The sequence below is a fragment of the Acanthaster planci genome, linkage group LG01, assembly GCF_054643075.1.
Source record: "Acanthaster planci isolate LZ-2023a linkage group LG01, COTS_SCS, whole genome shotgun sequence".
Classification (NCBI taxonomy): domain Eukaryota; kingdom Metazoa; phylum Echinodermata; class Asteroidea; order Valvatida; family Acanthasteridae; genus Acanthaster; species Acanthaster planci.
The window spans coordinates 39,225,062-39,245,710 of record NC_141777.1 but is presented as its reverse complement, the minus strand read 5'-3'; the positions used below and the strand labels follow the sequence as shown (position 1 = coordinate 39,245,710).

General features: G+C 40.4%; 1 protein-coding gene across 8 annotated transcripts in view; it reads left to right on the top strand.

The window, feature by feature from the left end:
• The window catches only part of LOC110980595 (uncharacterized), a 60,007-nt gene that overhangs the window by 31,024 nt on the left and 8,334 nt on the right, over positions 1-20,649 (top strand). For 3 of the 8 annotated variants that reach the window (XM_087144611.1, XM_087144619.1, XM_087144609.1), the window contains 14 exons: positions 678-806; positions 8,001-8,054; positions 8,409-11,026; positions 13,735-13,890; positions 14,480-14,599; positions 15,136-15,160; positions 15,593-15,681; positions 16,778-16,855; positions 17,757-17,867; positions 18,325-18,396; positions 18,768-18,904; positions 19,527-19,617; positions 20,341-20,401; positions 20,548-20,594. In XM_087144611.1, coding sequence (XP_087000737.1) covers positions 678-806; positions 8,001-8,054; positions 8,409-11,026; positions 13,735-13,890; positions 14,480-14,599; positions 15,136-15,160; positions 15,593-15,681; positions 16,778-16,855; positions 17,757-17,867; positions 18,325-18,396; positions 18,768-18,904; positions 19,527-19,617; positions 20,341-20,401; positions 20,548-20,594 — 3,788 coding nt within the window. Of the gene's footprint in view, positions 1-677; positions 807-831; positions 6,348-8,000; positions 8,055-8,408; positions 11,027-13,734; positions 13,891-14,479; positions 14,600-15,135; positions 15,161-15,592; positions 15,682-16,777; positions 16,856-17,756; positions 17,868-18,324; positions 18,397-18,767; positions 18,905-19,526; positions 19,618-20,340; positions 20,402-20,547; positions 20,595-20,649 lie in introns of those variants that run through there. The other 5 variants (XM_087144603.1, XM_087144592.1, XM_087144610.1 and 2 more) reach the window with 3 other exon arrangements.

The following is a 20,649-nucleotide window of genomic DNA, read 5'->3' as shown; positions in this document are numbered from 1 at the left end:
TTGAGGGGTGGTGGCACAGTGCTCGTGAAGGGGTGGTTGCACAGTGCTCGTTGAGGGGTGGTGACACAATGCTCGTTGAGGGGTGGTGACACAATGCTCGTTGAGGGGTGGTGACACAATGCTGGTTGAGGGGTGGTGACACAATGCTCGTTGAGGGGTGGTGACACAATGCTCGTTGAGGGGTGGTGACACAATGCTCGTTGAGGGGTGGTGACACAATGCTCGTTGAGGGGTGGTGACACAATGCTCGTTGAGGGGTGGTGACACAATGCTCGTTGAGGGGTGGTGACACAATGCTCGTTGAGGGGTGGTGACACAATGCTCGTTGAGGGGTGGTGACACAATGCTCGTTGAGGGGTGGTGACACAATGCTCGTGAAGGGGTGGAATGTGCAGGTTGAATACATTTTCAACCAATCAAGTGTCATCAGTTGCCAATTGGACACTTGCTTCCAGCTTAAAATGCAGTTGTGCGTGTGGTGCCCCTGCGGTTATAGTTCCTACTAGCAGGATTAGTCTATAGCCTGATTTCAGGCTTGTAGTGTTCGTGTTCCCATATACCAGAAATTCCAGGTGAAAGTTTCAGAACCTATTTGTGTCCATGATGATTGTTTCCTTCAGATATTCTGATCAAGATGTTTATTTTGTTTTATGTTTATTAACTACAAACCATAACAGGTGCAATATCACTTGAGCATGGTGGAGTGGAACCACAAACACACTCAGTACTAACCGAATGGCAAGATCAGCAAGGCACCGGACTGCTGAATGAAGTTGATCCAGCTATCACCGTAGCACAGTTTGAAGGTTGGCAGAATGACTGGTGCCCTTTCTTGTTGCCTTGGGGAAGAAATTCTGGTTTTGCCCAATGTCTAGTAGTAGAAGAGTCCAAAGTGGATGTTGGGAAGGAAATTATCAAAGATAGTCACCTCAGTGAAGGTTGGCTACAAATGGCACATACATGTATGTCAGTGTTACACGCATCGCCGCATCTTGACCAGTGTTCCAAAGATAAGAATATCTCCAGTGATACGTGTACTTTCAACAACTTGGATGATTATTATAATGTGGATGACATTGGAAAGCATTCTAGGAGCAATGAGGACAACTCAGATGAGCTGATGGCTGGGACATCATCAACAAGATCTCAAGTGTTTCAGAGTCCTGGCATGGATTTCATGCTTCTTATTAGCACAAACTTCAGCCATTGCAAATTAAACGATGCTGTTGGCAATGACACGAATGTCCATGTAGAGATTGCTGGGAATGAGAATATTGAGGCCAGGGTCAAAGGTTGTGAAGAGGAGAATGTCAAAGATGAAGAGGTCACACCAGTTGATGAGGCATTAGTTTCAGTTGGACCCTTACAATCAGCAAACCCATCAATAAAGGGGCTGTTTGCATGTAGAACTTTGCTGCATCAGTGTTTGGAGGAAGATGAGGTTGTGAAAAACATTTGTGGTGACTTTGATAATGATAAAGGTTGCCTAGATGACAGCCATGTAGATGGAGCAAAACATGCATCAAGGCGTACAGGCAGAGCACATTACTCGGTCAATCCATTTACGTACCGCTATCTGTCAGTGGGTGTGTCAAAACAATGCTTTCCTAAGGCTCTGCAATATTCTCCAGTCCAACATACACCGGTACCCATTATCCCAAGCGTAGGCCAATGTAAACTGGTGGACCACTACAGTTTCCTAAGATTTGTGCACAGTCTAAACATATGCGTGTTGAAACCTGTTCTGCATGTTAAATGTGTTATTTCAAGTAGCCTGTGTCATGTGAGTGATTACTACTCATTTCTCAAGTTGTTCAGCGTGAGTCGTGTGTCTGTGGTTAACACCAAACTAACAAACCAGAGTCTAAAGTCAGTCTGTGTTCTCAAGGATCACTACTCCTTTCTTTCCTTAATTAAGGAGCAGTATGAATGCCCTGCATTACGTAGGAGCTCTGGTAGGTATCAGGTGGATGTTGACATGAAGGGAGTTTGTAAAATGAGGGATTACTTTCCGTTTCTCAGTCTGTATCAAAATTCTATTGATGCATTCATAGTGTCACATGCAGAAGACAAAAAGGAGTCAAGATTAACCAAATCTAAAAATAGGACATGCTACCTCGGTAAACGTTACCCATGGCTAACTAGATGGCTTAAACATTCCAAGCCAATTTGCGATGCAGCACACACCAGATTGAAGATGGCCACCAAGAAGTGTCGGCCACAGGCTTACTTTAATTGGATGAGGTTCTATGTCAGGCAAGGGACTCCAAACTTGTGTGTGGCATCAGATCAAAAGGACAAGCCTGGGTTGGCAGAAAGTTCTCACAGTAAACCAGGAAGGGTTGTCCATGCAGAAGGGCAAAAGTGTTACCTCAGAAACCATTATCCTTGGCTCTTTGCAAGTATTGACAGGAAAGCCTGCCCCAGACATTTTCAGGAAAGTTCTTCAGTGACGTATCTGAAGCCACCAGCAGCTAAAAGCAGAAGACAATGCTCTCTATACAGCTACATGTACCATCATTGGCTCTCACCCTCAGAGAGTCAATTTCCCAAGTGTTCATTGAACAAAACCCATGGACTACCAGGCATGCAGACAGGCAGGAGATGTCTGTTGAAAGATTACCACACATGGCTACATAGATCAGATGGTTACCAGCAGTGTTTTATCCAAGAATACACCCACCGTCCTTCTGAAGTTGGAAGAGTTAGAAAGTGTAGACTTTCAGAATATCACCATTGGTTATTTCTCCCACATAAGCAGTCTTTGCCAAGCTATATGCCTAAGAAATCTACCAGAAAACCACCTAAACCACGAAGGAGAAAATGTCAGCTACAAAATCACTACACATGGCTGAAGAACCTCAGCAAGTCTCAGCGGTGTTATCGTGCAATTGACAGCCCTCAGTCACCAACTACAAGCAGAGTGAGGAAGTGCCAACTACATCAGTATTACAGATGGCTGTATCATGCAAAAAGACATCTTATACCAAAGTGTTTGCTGGAAAAATTCTACATGCAGCAAACTGTTAGGGAGGGCAGACTATGTAAATTGCAGGACTACTACACTTGGCTTAGGAACTTGAGAAATGTTCGGCAGTGTTATGCCAAAGAATATACCCATACAGCAACCGCAAGGAGAACAAGAAAGTGCCAACTACATGACTACCATGGATGGCTCTCTTATACAAAAAGACAGCCCTTACAGAAGTGTTTTCTGGTAGAATTCCATGCACAGCAAACTATGAGGATGGGTAGAAAATGTGAACTGCAAGACCACTACACTTGGCTGAAAAGTCTGAGAAATGTTCAGCAGTGTCTCAGTGCCAACAAATATTCTCATACACCAACTGCAAGGACAGTTAATAGAAAGTGCCAATTACATGACCATTATCTATGGTTGTCACACACAAACAGAAGGTCCATTCTAATGTGCTCACTCAGGAAGTCTATAATGCTGTCAACTAAGAAGAAAGGAAGTATGTGTCTGCTTCAAGACTACCATGCATGGCTTAAAAGCCCACGCAGATCTCAGCCGTTCTGTTCTGTGAAAGAGAATTCCCACTTACCATCTAAAACTGGCAACATTGGGGAGTGCAAGCAATATGATTACCATCCTTGGCTATTGCACATGAACAGAAACGTGATACCTCAGTGCCTGCCGGAGAGAATTTCAACTCCCAAACTGAAAATGAAACAAGGCAAGAAATGTGTATTAGGAGATTACCACAATTGGCTCTCAAGCTACAGAGGGTCCTTTATTTCAACAGAGTGTATTGTGGCAAAAGGTGGTCTTCCTGGAAATTCAACAGACAGTAAGAAAGACTTAAGAGGGCCTAAGCAGTGTAAACTTTCTCAGTATTTCTCCTTCATTGGTTACCAGAAAGAAGTATCTAAAGTGACATCCTACAAAGTGTCAACCCAGGGTTCTGCATCTGCAAAAAACAATAGTCTACAGAAATCAAATGCTAAATGCCGAGCACCTGGGAGCCAACTTTGGAAAGAAGAAAACTCATTTTGCAAGAATCGAAGGGCATCAACAACTCAACAGATAAGGAAGGTAAAACACAAATGCAGGTCATATCGTGCTTTTCTGTTTATGACTATGAGAGAAGTTACATGCACAGCTAGAGTTGAAGGTAGGTCTTCTAGAGTTGATCAATCCAAAGTCTCAATTCCGTCAACTTCTAGATGTCCAGCTGAAGTCGGTCCATTCATGCAAAGTCAACAACATCCCACATGCCCAGTCAGGGCATGGGGGATGTTGGATCTGATATTGTCTCCAGCAATCAAGGGTATTGCCAGAGCTTCAAGATGCAGACTGGATAGACGTTACCCATTCCTGAAATGGGTCATAGAAAGTTCCAGGAGGAAACACCACTGTACAGATAACCTGAACCCTGAAATGGACCTGTCCAGATACAGAAGCAACAAATGCCAGAAATCATGTCCCTTCCTTAGCAAAGATCTCTGTTGTAAGGCAAGGCAGCTCACTGAAGCCACTCAGATGTCGCTTAGATCCAAAAGATTGACAGGAGCATCAAGATGTTGGATTTCCAGGGGATATCCTTTTTTTATACAACGAGCGTGGACTTGTAAAATTAGAAAGCACGTCTCTAACAAATCAGGGAACAAGACTAAAATAACCGTGCCAAATGTCTTAAAATGCCCACTGTATAGAGGATTCTCTTTCCTAAATGTGAAGACTTGTTCAAGTAGAATGAAAGAAAAAAATTCAGCAAACATTTCTGAAGCCAAAGGCTTACCCATCAGAAGGAAATCCAGTGAAATGAGAAGGGACAGTAAGACTTCCAAGTGCAGACTGAGTGACAGATACTCCTTCTTGAAAGTTCAAAACAGCATCTGCAGACAAGACAAGCTTGATTTGTCATCCTCCATTGAGAAACCATTAGTTTCAGATGATGCACCGAAGCAAATAACGATTTTGGGGGGAAATTTGAGATGTGATCTGCATGAAAGATATACCTTCCTCAAGTCAAAGAGTGGGAAATGTCAAGTCAAGACCTTTAGAGAACTGACTACTCTATCCAGACCGAGACATCATTCTCATTCTAAATCCTGGCTTCGTCAAGTTCATCCCTTCCTGAAGCATACACATCCTGCATCCAAGCCCTTGTCATCAATGTGTTCTCTGTCTTCAAAATCCCAAACTGGTGGCCAGAAAATTGGCCAGAAGAAACAATGTTTTGCAGCTGAAAGGTTCTTGTTTCAGGTGAAACATTTAAAGACCTGCAACATCAGGAAGAAGCTTAGCTCAAAAGTATCCAGAAAAGCCCTTTTCATTGATGATGGAGGAAGTTGCTGGATTGGAAGGCTGTATCCTTTACTGCTTGTGGAGAAGGTACCCAAACCAAAAATATGTCCAGCAAAAACCCAGAAAAAAATGTTTGCCTCAGAGACAACTTCAACCAAGACCAGTGATTCGGGACACCCAAATAGATTTTCAAGGCTCCCATTCATTCAGATGATCAAACAGCATTCTACCAAGTCCACCGACAGGTTTTGTAGAACCAAGCTGTGGATTCCAGAAAATGCAAGCAGTATCTTTGGGAGCACTCCTTATCAACAAGAGGCCAGTAGCAAATACTCGCATCCATCTGTCTGCATAATAAGGAGTTCAAGAAATACTCCACCATTCCTTCAGTTTTTGCCCAAGAAGCTGCCAACGTGCAGTGCATTATCAAACCGAACTGGAGTGCCACGTGACTCTTTGACTGAGAAAACTCCAGTCTCTTTTTCTGCCGTATGTTCAGGAGATGTTCACATCGGTGAGAAGATAACGAGACATCCTGTTGCCATGATACTTGATGGCACTGCCTTCAAAACACAGATCTGTACTAGTCACAAACTGGACAACAGCATTCGTCTCAGCCTGTTAACCCCAATGAGCATCACAGCAGAGAATGATTCTAAACTCCCCATGGCTTCAGCATTCCAAAAGAATCAACAGAAACATGAAACAGCTCATTTTACTGGACCTTACAGGAGTGCAACTACACATGAGCAGATGTGTAGACCTAAACAGAACAGACAACAACCAAAGTCACGCTCTTCTTTTGAGGCATTTACTCAAAAGACATCAACTACCTCCATACCCACTGTTCCATCTAAGACAACTCCAACTTCCCCTCGTGTATCCCTTAAATCAGTCACCTGCCCTCATCCAAAACCTGCCCCTCTCTTGGACTATCTTCCTAATGACCTTTGCCCTCATAGTGACCCTCCCATTGACCTGGGTCTTTCCCACAAATCCCTGGGTGAGGTATTTACCCCAGTGTCACAGAGCCTTGCAAAGGATGTTGGAACATCTGGAACTGACTTCAATAAAGGTTGTGCTTGATTTATTGCTGTATGTTGTATCCCGTAAGCAGTGTAGTTAAAGGCATGTAAGCTGTGTAGTAGAAAGATGGTGGAGGTTGGAACTTTTTTGGCACAGTTGGTGATATTCTGTAAGCTTCAGTAATACTCTGTCGTTAACAATCAGCAAATACATCAGGTGTTTGAATAGTCGGCTTAGAGACCAACAACTGTTTTCAGTTGCTATCTTTCTATTTCTTTCTTGGCTACATACATACCAGTATTTCTTTAACTGGAATTTCACTTTGAGTACACATTGAACACATTGTCAGTGTATCATCAGGAATCAAAGATAAATCTTGAATTAGATAAATGCCTTCCTGTTTTTACCAGTTATTTTTTGTTTGGTTTTGATGGAAAAAGAATCACAACAGTGTTGTCGTGTATGTTTGGGAATTGGGGATTCTAGTTTCAGCAGACTTTCTGTTTTCTTCAATGCATGTACATGTGTATGTGTCTTCAGAGACAAGCTTTGCTTTTCCCGACAAGATCAATTTTTCTTTTTTCTGTTTTCTGTTGTTTTTCATTCAGAGTTCAGTTTGCAAAATATCCAAAAGGTCCATGAGTTTATTTCCTTTTAAGCACATCATAATTTACATATAATTTCTTCAAGTAGAAAGTCTGAATGCAGCTGCATGAAAACTGACAGAAATTCACTGACTTCAATATGCCCATCATACAACTCAGGCTGCATTTTAATTGCATGAATAAAGCATGTCTGTAATATACACGAACCATCTCATTCTTTATAACGAATATGCATTGGAATTCCCAGACGTTGCATGATACAGTTACAATATACTATATTTGCTTGGACACTCACCCTGCATGCTGCATTAATCTGGATGGTTTAAAACCCTTTACCCTGGGGTACTTCAGTGTTTCATGAGATGAACACAAATCAAATGTATGTCTGCAAGTTTGCCACTGAACCAACATGCAAGCTGTTACATACCCGCATGATCCATGTGTGAATTCCATGTATATTGTACATGTTCCCATCAGAGGCTGGTCCTTGTGTTTTCCAACTTGCTACATTGAAGTGCACATGGATAGGTTTGAGTATTCAGGCAGTGTTTCTGATATCATGGAACTGTCAAAGCATATTCAAACACTGAGCAGGAACTAGCCAGGGTTCAGGCTCACACAGTTAACGTACTTACATCTCGTGATCTCTTGATTGGTAGCCTGATTTTGCAAGGAGAATTTTTTCTGCATGAGCTTTCCCAAGATAGGCATCGGCTTTACAGTGGCAATCTGAGAATGAAACACTTTGAGGATATCTCCTGTGCTTCCAACAGCTTGATACCTTGCATGAAATAATGTTTGCATGATTTGTAATCAAAGATTGATAACATTTTCTTGTACAAAAGTGCTAGAGAGTATGAAACAAGGTGTGCATATGACCATGCACTTTACAATACCACTACTCATGAGTTCTGTTTTATTTTTCAGTTGGAAGTTTTTTAGCAACAAACTCTGACAGAAGTTTGAATTACAGATTTGAGAATCATGAACAGTTATGAGCCACTCTCTGTTTACATGACGTAGGTAAAGTGCATTGCTTGATCATTTCCTAAGATGTCTCAGTAAACTTGTCTCTCTATAATTCTTGTTTTCAATAGATCCTGCAAAGCAACAGCCACCACGTACTGTAGACACTGTAGACACCAAGTCAGGTAAAGTCAAATGTCAGCTTCAAGGTCTGGATTCATTCATGCTACAATATCATATTCATAACACACCGTATGGTACATTTACATAAAAATTAATGTTGGAAAATTTTTCTCTAAAATAATGTTGGTTTTGATCCAGACGCTGCACCTTCCTCATTTTACCAGTGACATTTAAATTTATGAGTGTTTTTATGCAATGTCTTTTGAGGCAAAGAAATATTTATTTGTGTTAAACTGGTGTCAAAAGCATTTTTAAAAATTAAGAAATGATTTTTATGATTAGATGTGATGTGTTATAATTGGCCAAATTGTCATTTTACTGAATGAAAGTTTGCGACCAAATTTTTGAATTCCCAGATGGTGATCAACAAACTGACAACAGGCATCACCATGACGACAGCAAAAACCCAGAATCGATAGATGGAAACAACAAAAAGACTGATAATGTAGAGCAATCAGTGACCAACCAGCAAAATGATAGAGCTGATTTAAAGCCAAATGTCCACGTCATTGATGGCACAACCCTTCACCTTTCAGATCTTGAGCCTACACCAGTCTCTCAAGATGCAGCTGTGCCCATCACACCCACTTCAACCTCTCCCCCTCCTGTTCCTCCACAGGAAGAGTCCCTGAATCCCACAAGTAACATGCCCAGTGTGAGCTTAAACCCAACAAAGTCTACTGGTCAAGTTGAACCCAACCAAAATCCGGAAGAGGCTACAGAGAAATGGCGACTGGTGCCTGGTGGGCCAGGCAGTAATTTGGATCATAATGACATAGCACAGCAACACCAAAAATTGATTGACGAGGCGGCAGATTTCATGAAATTGAGAAAAAATGGCCAGGGCGGTGTATCAATGGATAGTGTCGTCAAAAAACTGATGAGAAAAGGAACAATGAATATTAACAAAGCGACAAAAACAGCAACACAAAGTGCACATGTAGCTAATAAAGATGATGAATTGCAATCACAAACAGGTAATCAACCAACAAATGACAATCCAGCAAAGAAAGAGATTGTACTACCTTCTGATCAGGATCTGGACCCAAGAAAAGTCCAGGATTACTGGGATAGGCTGTTGGAGCTTCCTCAATTCATTAGTGACCATGATGCAGCCTTGGTTGAACTTATGAAGTACCTGGAATCCCAACAGACGAGACTAGGTCTGATGAAAGACGAGTACCAGTTCAAGTATCGGGAACAGCTGCTGCAAGCTGAGAATCAACCACTCTCAGATGATCAACCAGAAGGAACAAAACAAGAAGGTGGCGAAGCAGACAGAAATACAGAAGCCCTCACCCAAGATGCAAAACCTGGAGAGCGCTCAGTGAAAGAGGAAGCATCATCAGATGAAGTCTTGAAAGATAGTTCAAGTTGGGAACATGTAATGAAAGAAACACCAAAGAAAGATGAAAGCGATCCGGCAAAGCTCCTTCTAATGGAGGAAGGTCCAGCAGACTTAGGCTTGGATGGTAATTTTAAGGAAGAACCTGCATTGAAAATAGATGCACCTGGTCATGATGAATACGATCCTGCCAAGCTCCTGCCACAAGGTGCACCCCCGGTAGATGGAGACTCAGAACGGGATGGAAGGAAAGAAGCTGAGGTCAAGGAAGCAGTAGCAAACCTTGGAGAAAATGATCCCGCCAAGCTCATTCAACAAAGTGGAAATCCAAGTGATGAAAATGTACAAGATTCACCAGGGCAACAGATTCAAGGAGAGGAAGCAAGACAAGAGCAAGAGAAAAGAGCACAAGATATTGATAAAACCCAGAATACAAGCCAAGAAGAGGCTACATCAGAAACCAAGAACCAGGACCAACAGACTAAGGAACTAGTTCCTCCAAAGCAAGAAGTTAATCACGGACAACAAAATGTAGAACCAGTTCCTCCAAACCAAGAAGTTGATCATGCTCAGCAAAATATAGAACCGGCTCCTCCAAACCAAGAAATTGATCACACACAGCAAAATATAGAACCAGTTACTCCAAACCAAGAACTTGATCACGCACAGCAAAATGTAGAACCGGCTCCTCCAAACCAAGAAATTGATCACACACAGCAAAATATAGAACCGGTTTCTCCAAACCAAGGAGTTGACCACACACAGCAAAATATAGAACCAGTTTCTCCAAACCAAGGAGTTGACCACACACAGCAAAATACAGAACCAGTTCCTTCAAACCAGCAAACTTTAAATGGATGGGAAGAAACACCTCTTGGTAATGAAAGAACACAGCCTGAAAAAGAATTACCACCTGGCACAAATCAGAACAAGGAGTCAAATCTCCCAGCACAAGTACATGAGGATGGACTTGAGGTATTGGAAGAACCACAAATAGAAGAGCACATCCCTGGACCTGGCAAACAAACAAGTGAAGCTGGTCAAATGCAAGATGAATTTGACAAGATGCAAGGAGTAGTTACCAGACATGAAGGTCCGCCTGTAATGGAGACAAAAGATGGGCAAAAGGATGAAGTAGAACCAAGGAATGCTGGAAATAACCAGGAGGGACTTAATCAAGAAACTGGGCAAATTGTCCTTAACAGTGAGTTTTTCTTACAAGAGCCAGCCGAGATAGTAGATTTGGACCCAGAGATCAAAGAAATGCTGAATGGTTTTGATCCAATACCTGATGGTAGTGGGAATGATCATAACAGTAATCTAGATCCTAACAGTATTCTTCAAGAGACAAGCACTGTGCCAAATGTATCCCATGACATCCTAGAGCCACCAGCCACCATGATCCCAAACCTCAAAGAGATGGACAACATGGAAAGCCTACCATCACCCCCTGCAGCATCCAATCTAGCAGACCCTAGTGCTTCTGGTAATGATCATCAACAGGGTCATATACCAACTGATGAAGGGATGACGTTTCAAGGTGGTACTTCTAATGTGCATCCTGGGATTGAGGTTGGGTCTTCTGGGAGTGAGGATGTCAGAGAAGTCCCCAACAGGTTCAACCGAAGGGTAAGATATACTTTGTATTTGCTTTGTTCCTCCTAAACTTCTTCTGCCCATATTTAATTGTCTTAAATAATGTACCATGTCATCATGTCAAGAGTTATATAAATTCATGGAAGCTTAGTTTTGAACCGAGGTGCCAAATCAAGTGATCTACTTCCTGTTAACCCTGAGAATTTCCCTGAATCTTCATTATTTCAACAGTGTGCATTAAAGCGGTGCTTCATTGGACATCAAACATTTTAAAGTTGTCTGAGCCCAGTAGCTCAATCAGTCAAATTCATTCAAATTTCTAAGGCTCCGGGGATGTTAAGATTAAATGTAACCCTGCAAGTTGTGGCCCAGGTTTTTTGTTGTGGCAAAGTTGTTTTTCATATTTTCATTTCTCCAACTCCAATTGGATTGAATTTCTCCATTCCCAATGGGAGAATCGGGAAACTATTTATGTTTTAGTGAAATCCAGGATATGTTTGTATCCATGTATCTGGGAACTGTTACCCTAGAGCTTCTGGATCAAAATATCAAATCTAATTTCATGCACGTACATGTAAATGATAACACTCAAACAAATAGAAATACATGTACCCTTATGTGTACAGAGTCCTTTTGGAAAGAATAACATGAATCTAAAAGTACTGGAGCGTCCTAATTACACAGCACTGATACATGAAATGTGTATAGTGCAATGGATGCCTGTTACTGGTGGCTGAGGCAGGGGGGACCAGTGGGCTCCCACCCTCCACTTTATGCAGGTCCTATAAGTGGGTGGAGCTCAATGGATCAAGCTATTAATGGACGATGCCTGATGGTCTAACAACTGTCTCCCCCCTCCAATTTGAAAACTGTTCCACCACCTGTGCCAGTTACCTCATGACTAGAAGTCTACATTGTTGTTGGGTGACTTGTGATCTCTGGTTTGGACCATGGTTGGCCTCTGCAGTGCTACTATATGTACTGGGCTGCATACAGTACTACATGTACGTGTATGCATATTGGGTTTTTATCTGTGCCCAATCGCTGTGATTAATTCAAGGTTACAGAAAATCCTCCGTGCAAGATATGGTTTGTAGAGTGGTAGAAATATCAGTCGGACCCATGCCAGCTACTGTAGAGTTCACTGCTATGATTGGTACAGTAATTTAGGAGCAGTAGAAATATGACTTTCATTCCATATCCTGTCAAAATCCTGTCATTCAAAAAATTTAAGGTTACATTAAACGTGCCAGGTTTTCACTCACCCTTCCCCCCAGAAATATATGTACCAGTATATATTTAAGATTTCTTAAACACCATTGCCATAATCAGCGAACCATATGCAGCAAAAATTGTATGAATTTTTTAAACACTTTGTTTTAGTCACAAAAGAAACTGTATAAAAACTGTAAGAAACCAAACTGGAACTAAGAGAGGAGAATCAGTTGGGTAAAAAACCACCCCCCTGATAGAAATGGATTCACCCGTTCAAGGCATGATGTGATGTACAGGATCAGATGCATGGATAGCACTAGTATGCACATGTAGTATGCATACTAATGCCCAGTACTAAAGATATCACATGTGGAACAGCCTTCCTGTTTGCCGGCCTCATTCATCAAGTCAAACTGTCTTATTCATATCATCTTTGCGTACCCAGTGTGGTTTGTATCCAACACAGATCAGCTCTATGCAAAGATATGGACCAGGTACATGTCCAGGTATTTGTAAATTATGAAGAAATAATTGGAAGATTGAGCCATGAGATCTGTGGGGTTTTTTGGAATTAAAGTAGGAGTTTGTACAGATGGCTTCTAATCGTGATAATCTCGAGCAGCCATTATTTCTTTTTATTCTATTATTGTAATAATTATTTAAAGGCTTCTATTCATGGTCAATTGTGATAACTTTGACTCTCAATGAGGAAACTTCTGTACATGTAAGTTGATACCGGTATTTAGTACACGTACATACATGAACATGTACATCTATGTACTAATGCTTGCATGTCGCATATATGTACTGACATTGAACAGGTGCATTATATTGGCAGCTGTACATGCATTTGTGTGTTATTTGAAATTTATTTGGTTTGTTGCTCATTAGTGTGATAGATGGTGTAGAGAAGGAACGTCAAAATAAGCAAATACTGAATCTTATCCTCTCCCACAACCATGTGATTGATTCCTGGTTGTACTAGACTTTGATACTTCTAACTAGGCAAAGTTCAAGCTATTTTTGTTTGTCTGTTTGTTTTTGTGGTTACAAGACATCACACACTAACACAATACACTCAAAGGTCAGATGAATAGTCTGTAGCATAAATCAAGAACTTATTCCACTTGCTATTTGGGTTAAGTTGAAAGACCCTAGAGAATATTCCAGATACATTTACATGTATGCAATGAAAGCAGACCTTCTATTTTGTTAATATTTGGAGGATTTTAGTGTGATGTCTCATACTTTACTGCTCCCAATTACTCTACATGTTGCTTGACCCTATCAGTGGGCCCTGTGGTTAACATTTATTTTTAGCTTATTGATTTCCTGATTGTTTCATAGTATATCTGTTGAATGGAACATTTTGAGCCAAGCATTTATAATCAGCTTAGTGTTCCATTTTTTGACATACCTGTACATGTGCATTGCACCAAATTGTATTCCACATTAAATTGCGGTGGAGATAGGGAACATGCTTCAATGTAGCAGTCATTTCAGTGTGTTTCATATTGTGATCTTAGCAGGTGCCATTGAGTTTAGAAGACGAGGAGTCACTGGCTGACTCTGGAGTACCGACCATGAATAGCACGTTGGAGGACTGGTCAACCGCTGGCTTCAACATGATGAAACTGTTACTGTTGGCTGTCAATACCTCCCTGCAACCATTAATGGAAATGGTACGTTCCATTCATAATCAGTAACAATCAAGTGAGTTTCTGAAATTGGCACAACAATGCCCCGAGTCATTCTGTCAGTTTTTTATATTTTAATATTTAATTGAATCAATGCCCACTATAAAGACAAAAATATATATTCATTGAACAAAGTATATGCTCATCATTGGATGTGTCAAACTTTTGGCTGCAAACTTTAAACCCTACAGTGCCCAGTTATGTCCTATTATTCTCATTCAGACAGGATTTGGATTAATCAAAATTGTTCATCCATAGATAAATAAGGTCTGAAGTCAAGACTTTTCACTGGTGTGGTTAATGGGGAACTTTCAAACCAACTTTGGTGTTCTAGTACTATTCAAAAGTAACAATGCAGATCATAGGTCGCAGAATAATTGCTTAGCCCCAACTACCCGTAGTTACCGATCAAAACAGCGGTGCCATGACAATTACTTCTTCCTGTTTTTTTTTCTTTTGAGTCGCTTAAGTAAAAGTGAGCCATCTATAATTCACATGTTGTGATAGATGTATGTACATCTGTGATGCATTGCTTCAACCAGGCAGTACAAGCGCATCTCTTTGTTTGTTTCAGTTACCTGAGAGTGTTCAAGTGGCTCTCCATGGAACAGATTTCTTGGGGATTCCTTGGCCTATTGTCATCATCGTCGAACTCATCAGCTGTGCTGTCTTCTCATTCCTCCTCTGTGTTTGTGTGAGTAGGATACATCATTTTCAAAGAGACTCACCACAAAAAGAAAATCAAATTGTCCAAGAGAATGGATAGTGGTAGTGCTCCTGTACTGATCATGTAAACTTCAAGTGGACTGATAAAAAAATCTTCATGTTTTACTCTCGCAGGGGCAAAGGATGCACACAAACAATTTTTATGTGAAAATGAAAAGGGAAACATGGGCTTTATTGGGAACACTTGGCCCACACTGGGAGTAACATTCTGGTTTCAGTCCAACCTTTGACTTTACCACCTATGGGGAGGGGGGTAGTTACTTGAGGTCAGAGGTCATACCAGCCCCTGCTATAATTGTAGATTATACATGTACAATCGTTTTACAGTACTGTTTGACAGGAACTGTCTTTTGAACTGTGTGTTTCAGACTCTTTGTTATCTCAGAAATAATCGGAGACACAATACACCATAACAATTTAATCTTAAAAAGCATGTGATTTTTTTGTCACGTAATGAGCTGAAGTCTTTAGTCTGATGCACTGTTGGTCTGATTGAATTTACAGATATGCAGCTGCCGAAATCCAAAAGGTTAGTTGGTAGGAATGTTTGTTCAAAAATTGAAGGCATACTTTTTTTTTAGGTGCAAATAGCTTGCGTTGTATTTAAGCTAACATGTGTTTGACATTTTTTATTGTACGTGCATGTTGGTAATGAAACAACCTTTTTTTTCAAATTGCAGTACATGCTTTTTGCACTGTTTTATTTGGTGTGTAAACTTCTCCACCTGCAGAAATTAGAGCGTGAAACTTTCCAGTCATGGTTTTGAGGAAACCCTGAGTTTCTCGTAACAGTCCAAATACTGTTACTGAATCTACTTCAGTCTGACTGGGTAGGTTTTGAACCACAGGGAGTGAGTTTGTACATCTAGATCTGGGAAGTTACATGATTTTTTTCTAAATAACTCCAGTCTCTTTGAGTCCAATGTCATCTGTTCATTATTTCTACCCTGTGTCAATGCAGCATTTAATGCATCGATGCTGGATGAGATTGAGGCTCTACATGGACAGAAACAAGACATCTTGGACACCTTAGATATGACTACAAGCCAGGTGTGGAATTCATCTGTCCTTTACTTTCCTATCCATTGCTTTCATATCCATTGCTTTGTTTTCTAATGACATCATTTGTTTTTGTTAATGTCTACTGACTTGTCTGCCATGTATTGAATCACAAATGGTCCTCCAGATACGATGTAGCTAATTAAAATGAAATGCATGTGTGATAGAAAGAAATCATTTTGTGGTAAGAATAGCATGGGAGCAGCAATTGCTTACAGTGTGGTCTAGAAGCATTGGTGCTTTGTCAAGTCTTACAGTGTGGTCTAGAAGCATTGGTGCTTTGTCAAGTCTTACAGTGTGGTCTAGAAGCATTGGTGCTTTGTCAAGTCTTACAGTGTGGTCTAGAAGCATTGGTGCTTTGTCAAGTAAACTATGGAGTCCTGTGTTGGCCGTATCTTAGTTATTTATTGTCTTTGCCAACATGTTCATTAGGAAGTTGAAAACAATGAGCAATTGGTAGCATGCTGAGCCACAAAACGTTAGTCCCAAAGGCCTCTTGTTAATGTCCGGGTTGGCAGTCTTCCGAAATCACCCTGCAGTTACTTATCTCCTCTTCATTTTTGGTGTGTCATATCACACAAATTTATAAAGTTGGAGCCTCGTCACTGTTCTGGTCATAATTCACACACAAAAATTTCAACCTACCAGTAAATCACAGATTTAAAAAAAAATGAATGAGCAGTCCAACTCCTACAAATGCATGCTGTTTATTGACCATTTTCATATAATGCACTGCAAAATTGGCCTCACCATGGCAACCCCCTTGTGGGGAAATCAGTTGTGAATTACAGGTATTCCTCTTGGTTCGGTCGTTACAGTAACCATGGCAACCCCCTTGTGGGGAAATCAGTTGTGAATTACAGGTATTCCTCTTGGTTCAGTCGTTACAGTAACCATGGCAACCCCCTTGTGGGGAAATCAGTTGTGAATTACAGGTATTCCTCTTGGTTCAGTCGTTACAGTCACCTCTCTCATGTACTAGAGGTCAGAGTTCAACATCCCTGTCCATTTATTATCAGGTTTATTTTTCAACCAACTAATTATTGTCAAATTTTGAATTGATTTGTTCTATATACTTTTTGTGTAGTTTAAGTCTCAAAATCAACAGTTCTATGAGCTGAAGCAGAATGTTGACAAGACCCTGCAGGAAAGGGACAACTTGTCGGTAAGTGTGGAATTGGAATCCCACAAGTGGAATGGACATTGGAGTTTATAGCAGTCGCTACACCTGTTACTGATTATTGATTCATTCATTGCTATTGTATCTGTGTGCTAACATCAAAGGGACCTGTCCATGCAATTGATGAATGGATGGGATTTGTTTGTGTATTGTTTTCATATTACAGCACAGATGACCTTGGTACAACGTGATGCTTAGTTTTGTAACATGATTGGTGCATTGGTTCATTTGGAAACATTTTAAATTGAATTTTAAAATCTAACAGTTTGACAGAGTAAATGAAGTTCAGTTTTGAATGTAAAACCAGACAACCACAGTAAAATACAATGTTTTAAGTCATTTCATTGGACTGGTGGAAGTCTAGTTTCATTGAGGGATTTGTTGCTGGAGTCAAATACATGTTCTTACAGTAGGCCATGTCCAACTGACTTGGATGTGGCTTCAAGTTCTGTATGAGTCTATGATAGTAGCCATAGCCAGTTTCCATAGAATCTTCTATTATTTCAAGCTGTAGCCAAGAAATTTGGCCACAGGCTTACCAAGGAATGAAAGCATGGGACATGTACTACATGAAGGTCAAAAGCACACTAGTGTAAGTCAGTTGTAGGAATGTGCCATTCAAAGGTGGTCTCATTTGTTTCAAATTTATTCAAAGTAGATAGAGGAGGAAATAGTTCTGTATTTTGCATCGTGAGTTCTACTTTCTTTCCATGTAATATGCCATTCATAAGGTCTTTGTGTGTCCTGATATTTGTACAAGTAATAAGGTGTCAACAAGAAAATGTACAGTGGCCAGGTAGAGTCGTTTGCAAAATTTCTCCTTTTCAAATTTCTTGTCAGTGTCAGGAGACATCTTTAGTCATTTAGGACTCTTGTTGAATTTCAGCAATCCTGTGATGACCTGAAAGCAAACATGAATACAGTCCAACAAGAATTGAGCACAGCAAAGTCACTGTTAGCACAGCAAGAATCACAGCTGAAATCCACTCAAGAACAGGTCTGTATACTTCTCCTTACTCTGACTCCTTAGACGTTCTTGACAGAAACATTTGTGACTCCTCCAATATCTTCCTCCTTTGGAGGAAGCCAATGGCACATTGTACTTCCAGTTTCATGGGGCATCAAACCTGATGTAATGGAATCCAGGCCAGACTTTATCTTCTGAAATCTTGCAAAAGTTGGGATTCTGTTCTGGCCTGAGACTTTACCAATGAGTACATTTGGATCCTGCGATGGCCATGTCTTTTTTGTTTTCTATTTTTTTGTAGGAGGTTTATTGTTCAGGTGCGTCTGTCTGTTTTTTTCAAAATGGAAGACATTTGTTTGCATCTTTAAAAAGATAGAATGGTGCATTGGATTTATACATCACCAAGATTTTTTGAAAAATTCTGACCACATTCTGTATTAAACTGTTATTCAACTCACCCTTTAATAAATGGCTTTATTTCTGACAGGTTGATCTTTATGAAGAGCAAGTAAGCACAGCCAATCAGACGATAGCTGCTTTACAGCAACAGGTGAAAGATGTAAGTAGTAGCTTTTGGTTTGTATTTATTTCTGGCAATGAAACCAAATTTACTTCTTTAAATTTGCAAGCCTTAAGAAACCTCATAAAGAGAAGACAATGAAGGAATGTTTTGTTAGAGGAGGGAAAACATTCCTGATAAGATTTCTTGAAAACTCATTTACTCAGGTAGGGACTGAAAGCTCACACTCAGGTAGGGACTGAAAACTCATACACTCAGGTAGGGACTGAAAACTCATACACTCAGGTAGGGACTGAAAACTCATATACTCGGGTAGGGAATGAAAACCCAACTCATATACTCAGGTAGGGACTGAAAACCCAACTCATATGTTCTTCTGATAGAACCAAAAATTGTATTCATTCCCGCAGCTTGAGAATAACTTACAGCTCAGCAACAATAATGTATCTGCCTTACAACATGAGGTCCAGTCACTGACTGAACGGAACCACCTATTGACATCTACCAAGGAACAGCTGACTGAAGAAATTGCCGGCTGGAATGAGAGGTACTTTGTCATTACTTATCAACTGTTACAAACTGTGATTTTATTTTGTGAAGTTGCTTTTTCATGTTTCTAGCATCAAGCGTTTATTTAACCCATATCCTCCATGCTGCTATCTCTAGTGTTGAAGCGACAACTTTGCGCAGTGTGGAACTTACCTTTAAGTGTGTGTACAACATACAGGAAAATAGTACTTGTCCAAACACTTGTTACTAATTACCTCACTCATATGCAGTGTAAGAGACTGATTCAGAATGCAACTGACCTCATGACCTTTGACAAAGGGTTTATATCATTAAAATGCCCAAATTGACCCTGCATGTAGTCCCCACACTCACGTGAGAACTTACTTAGCAAGATTACAGGGAAGGTAGAATCACCAAGATTTAATTCTGCTCAAAGCAATTTCAGACATTTCAAGGACTGGCACTTTCTTTACCTGGGTAATTAGTAATCAAGGAGGGACCAAGATTCAGAAAAATTAGTAGCATTGCAAATGAAATGGAACCAGGCTTCTAAAATTTGAAGACCCATACAGCTATCTCATCTGCAGAAATAGGGCAGCTGCAAAGTTTGAATGTAACTTCCGATGATATTTACTATGTCTGTTGTTTGGCTTTCCCAGAGTTTCTGAGATGAACGAGCAAGTGGAATTACTTCACAATGAGAAGAAAGACCTAGAAGAATCAGTGACCTTCAAAGACAATGAGATTGAGGTACGAATTCCCAGAAAGACCTAGAAGAATCAGTGACCTTCAAAGACAATGAGATTGAGGTATGAATCCCCAGAAAGACCTAGAAGAATCAGTGACCTTCAAAGACAATGAGATTGAGGTACAAATCCCCAGAAAGACCTAGAAGAATCAGTGACCTTCAAAGACAATGAGATTGAGGTATGAATCCCCAGAAAGACCTAGAAGAATCAGTGACCTTCAAAGACAATGAGATTGAGGTACGAATTCCCAGAAAGACCTAGAAGAATCAGTGACCTTCAAAGACAATGAGATTGAGGTACGAATTCCCAGAAAGACCTAGAAGAATCAGTGACCTTCAAAGACAATGAGATTGAAGTACGAATCCCCAGCTGGTATGGCTAACCAAAACAGTGTTTATCACCACCCTCTGGAGATGGAATGGCGTAAATCAATCTAGAATATTCATATCCCTCTACTGCATTGAAACTTTGTCATAATGAATTATTACAAAGTATTTGCACCCATTTGATGAAGGAATAAGTTTGACTTAAATTACCTTTCTCGAGGCAAGTCAGTGGATTTTAAACTCTTCACAAACAAACTTTCATAAAGAAGAAATTGTATATTTCTTGGACATGAAAACTTATAAAGCTTGTTGGTTGATTGGTGAATGATGCAGACTGTTTTTAAATGATCGTCAAGAATTTGGTTTAAAGTGATCCTCACGTTTGATATTGTTTTTAGGTATTAAAAGACTGTTTAGTGCAGCTCAAAGGACTACAGAGCACTGAGGAGGATGACACAGGTGAGGGGACAAAGGTTAAAGGTCAATGAACGTCTGGCTGTAATGATACAACTGACTGTCTCAAATCAAAATGAAAATGTTCCAAGGAATAGGGTATAGCTCTTAGGATCCCTTATGGTCCATAACAATTTTCATTTTGTCAACAGAAGTTGATAATGAAGCCCGAGTCCAGCAGCTTATGGATGTGACAAGAGTAAGTAGTAGTCCTTGAAGTCTTCCATATTGGAGTGATGTAAACAGAAGAAAAG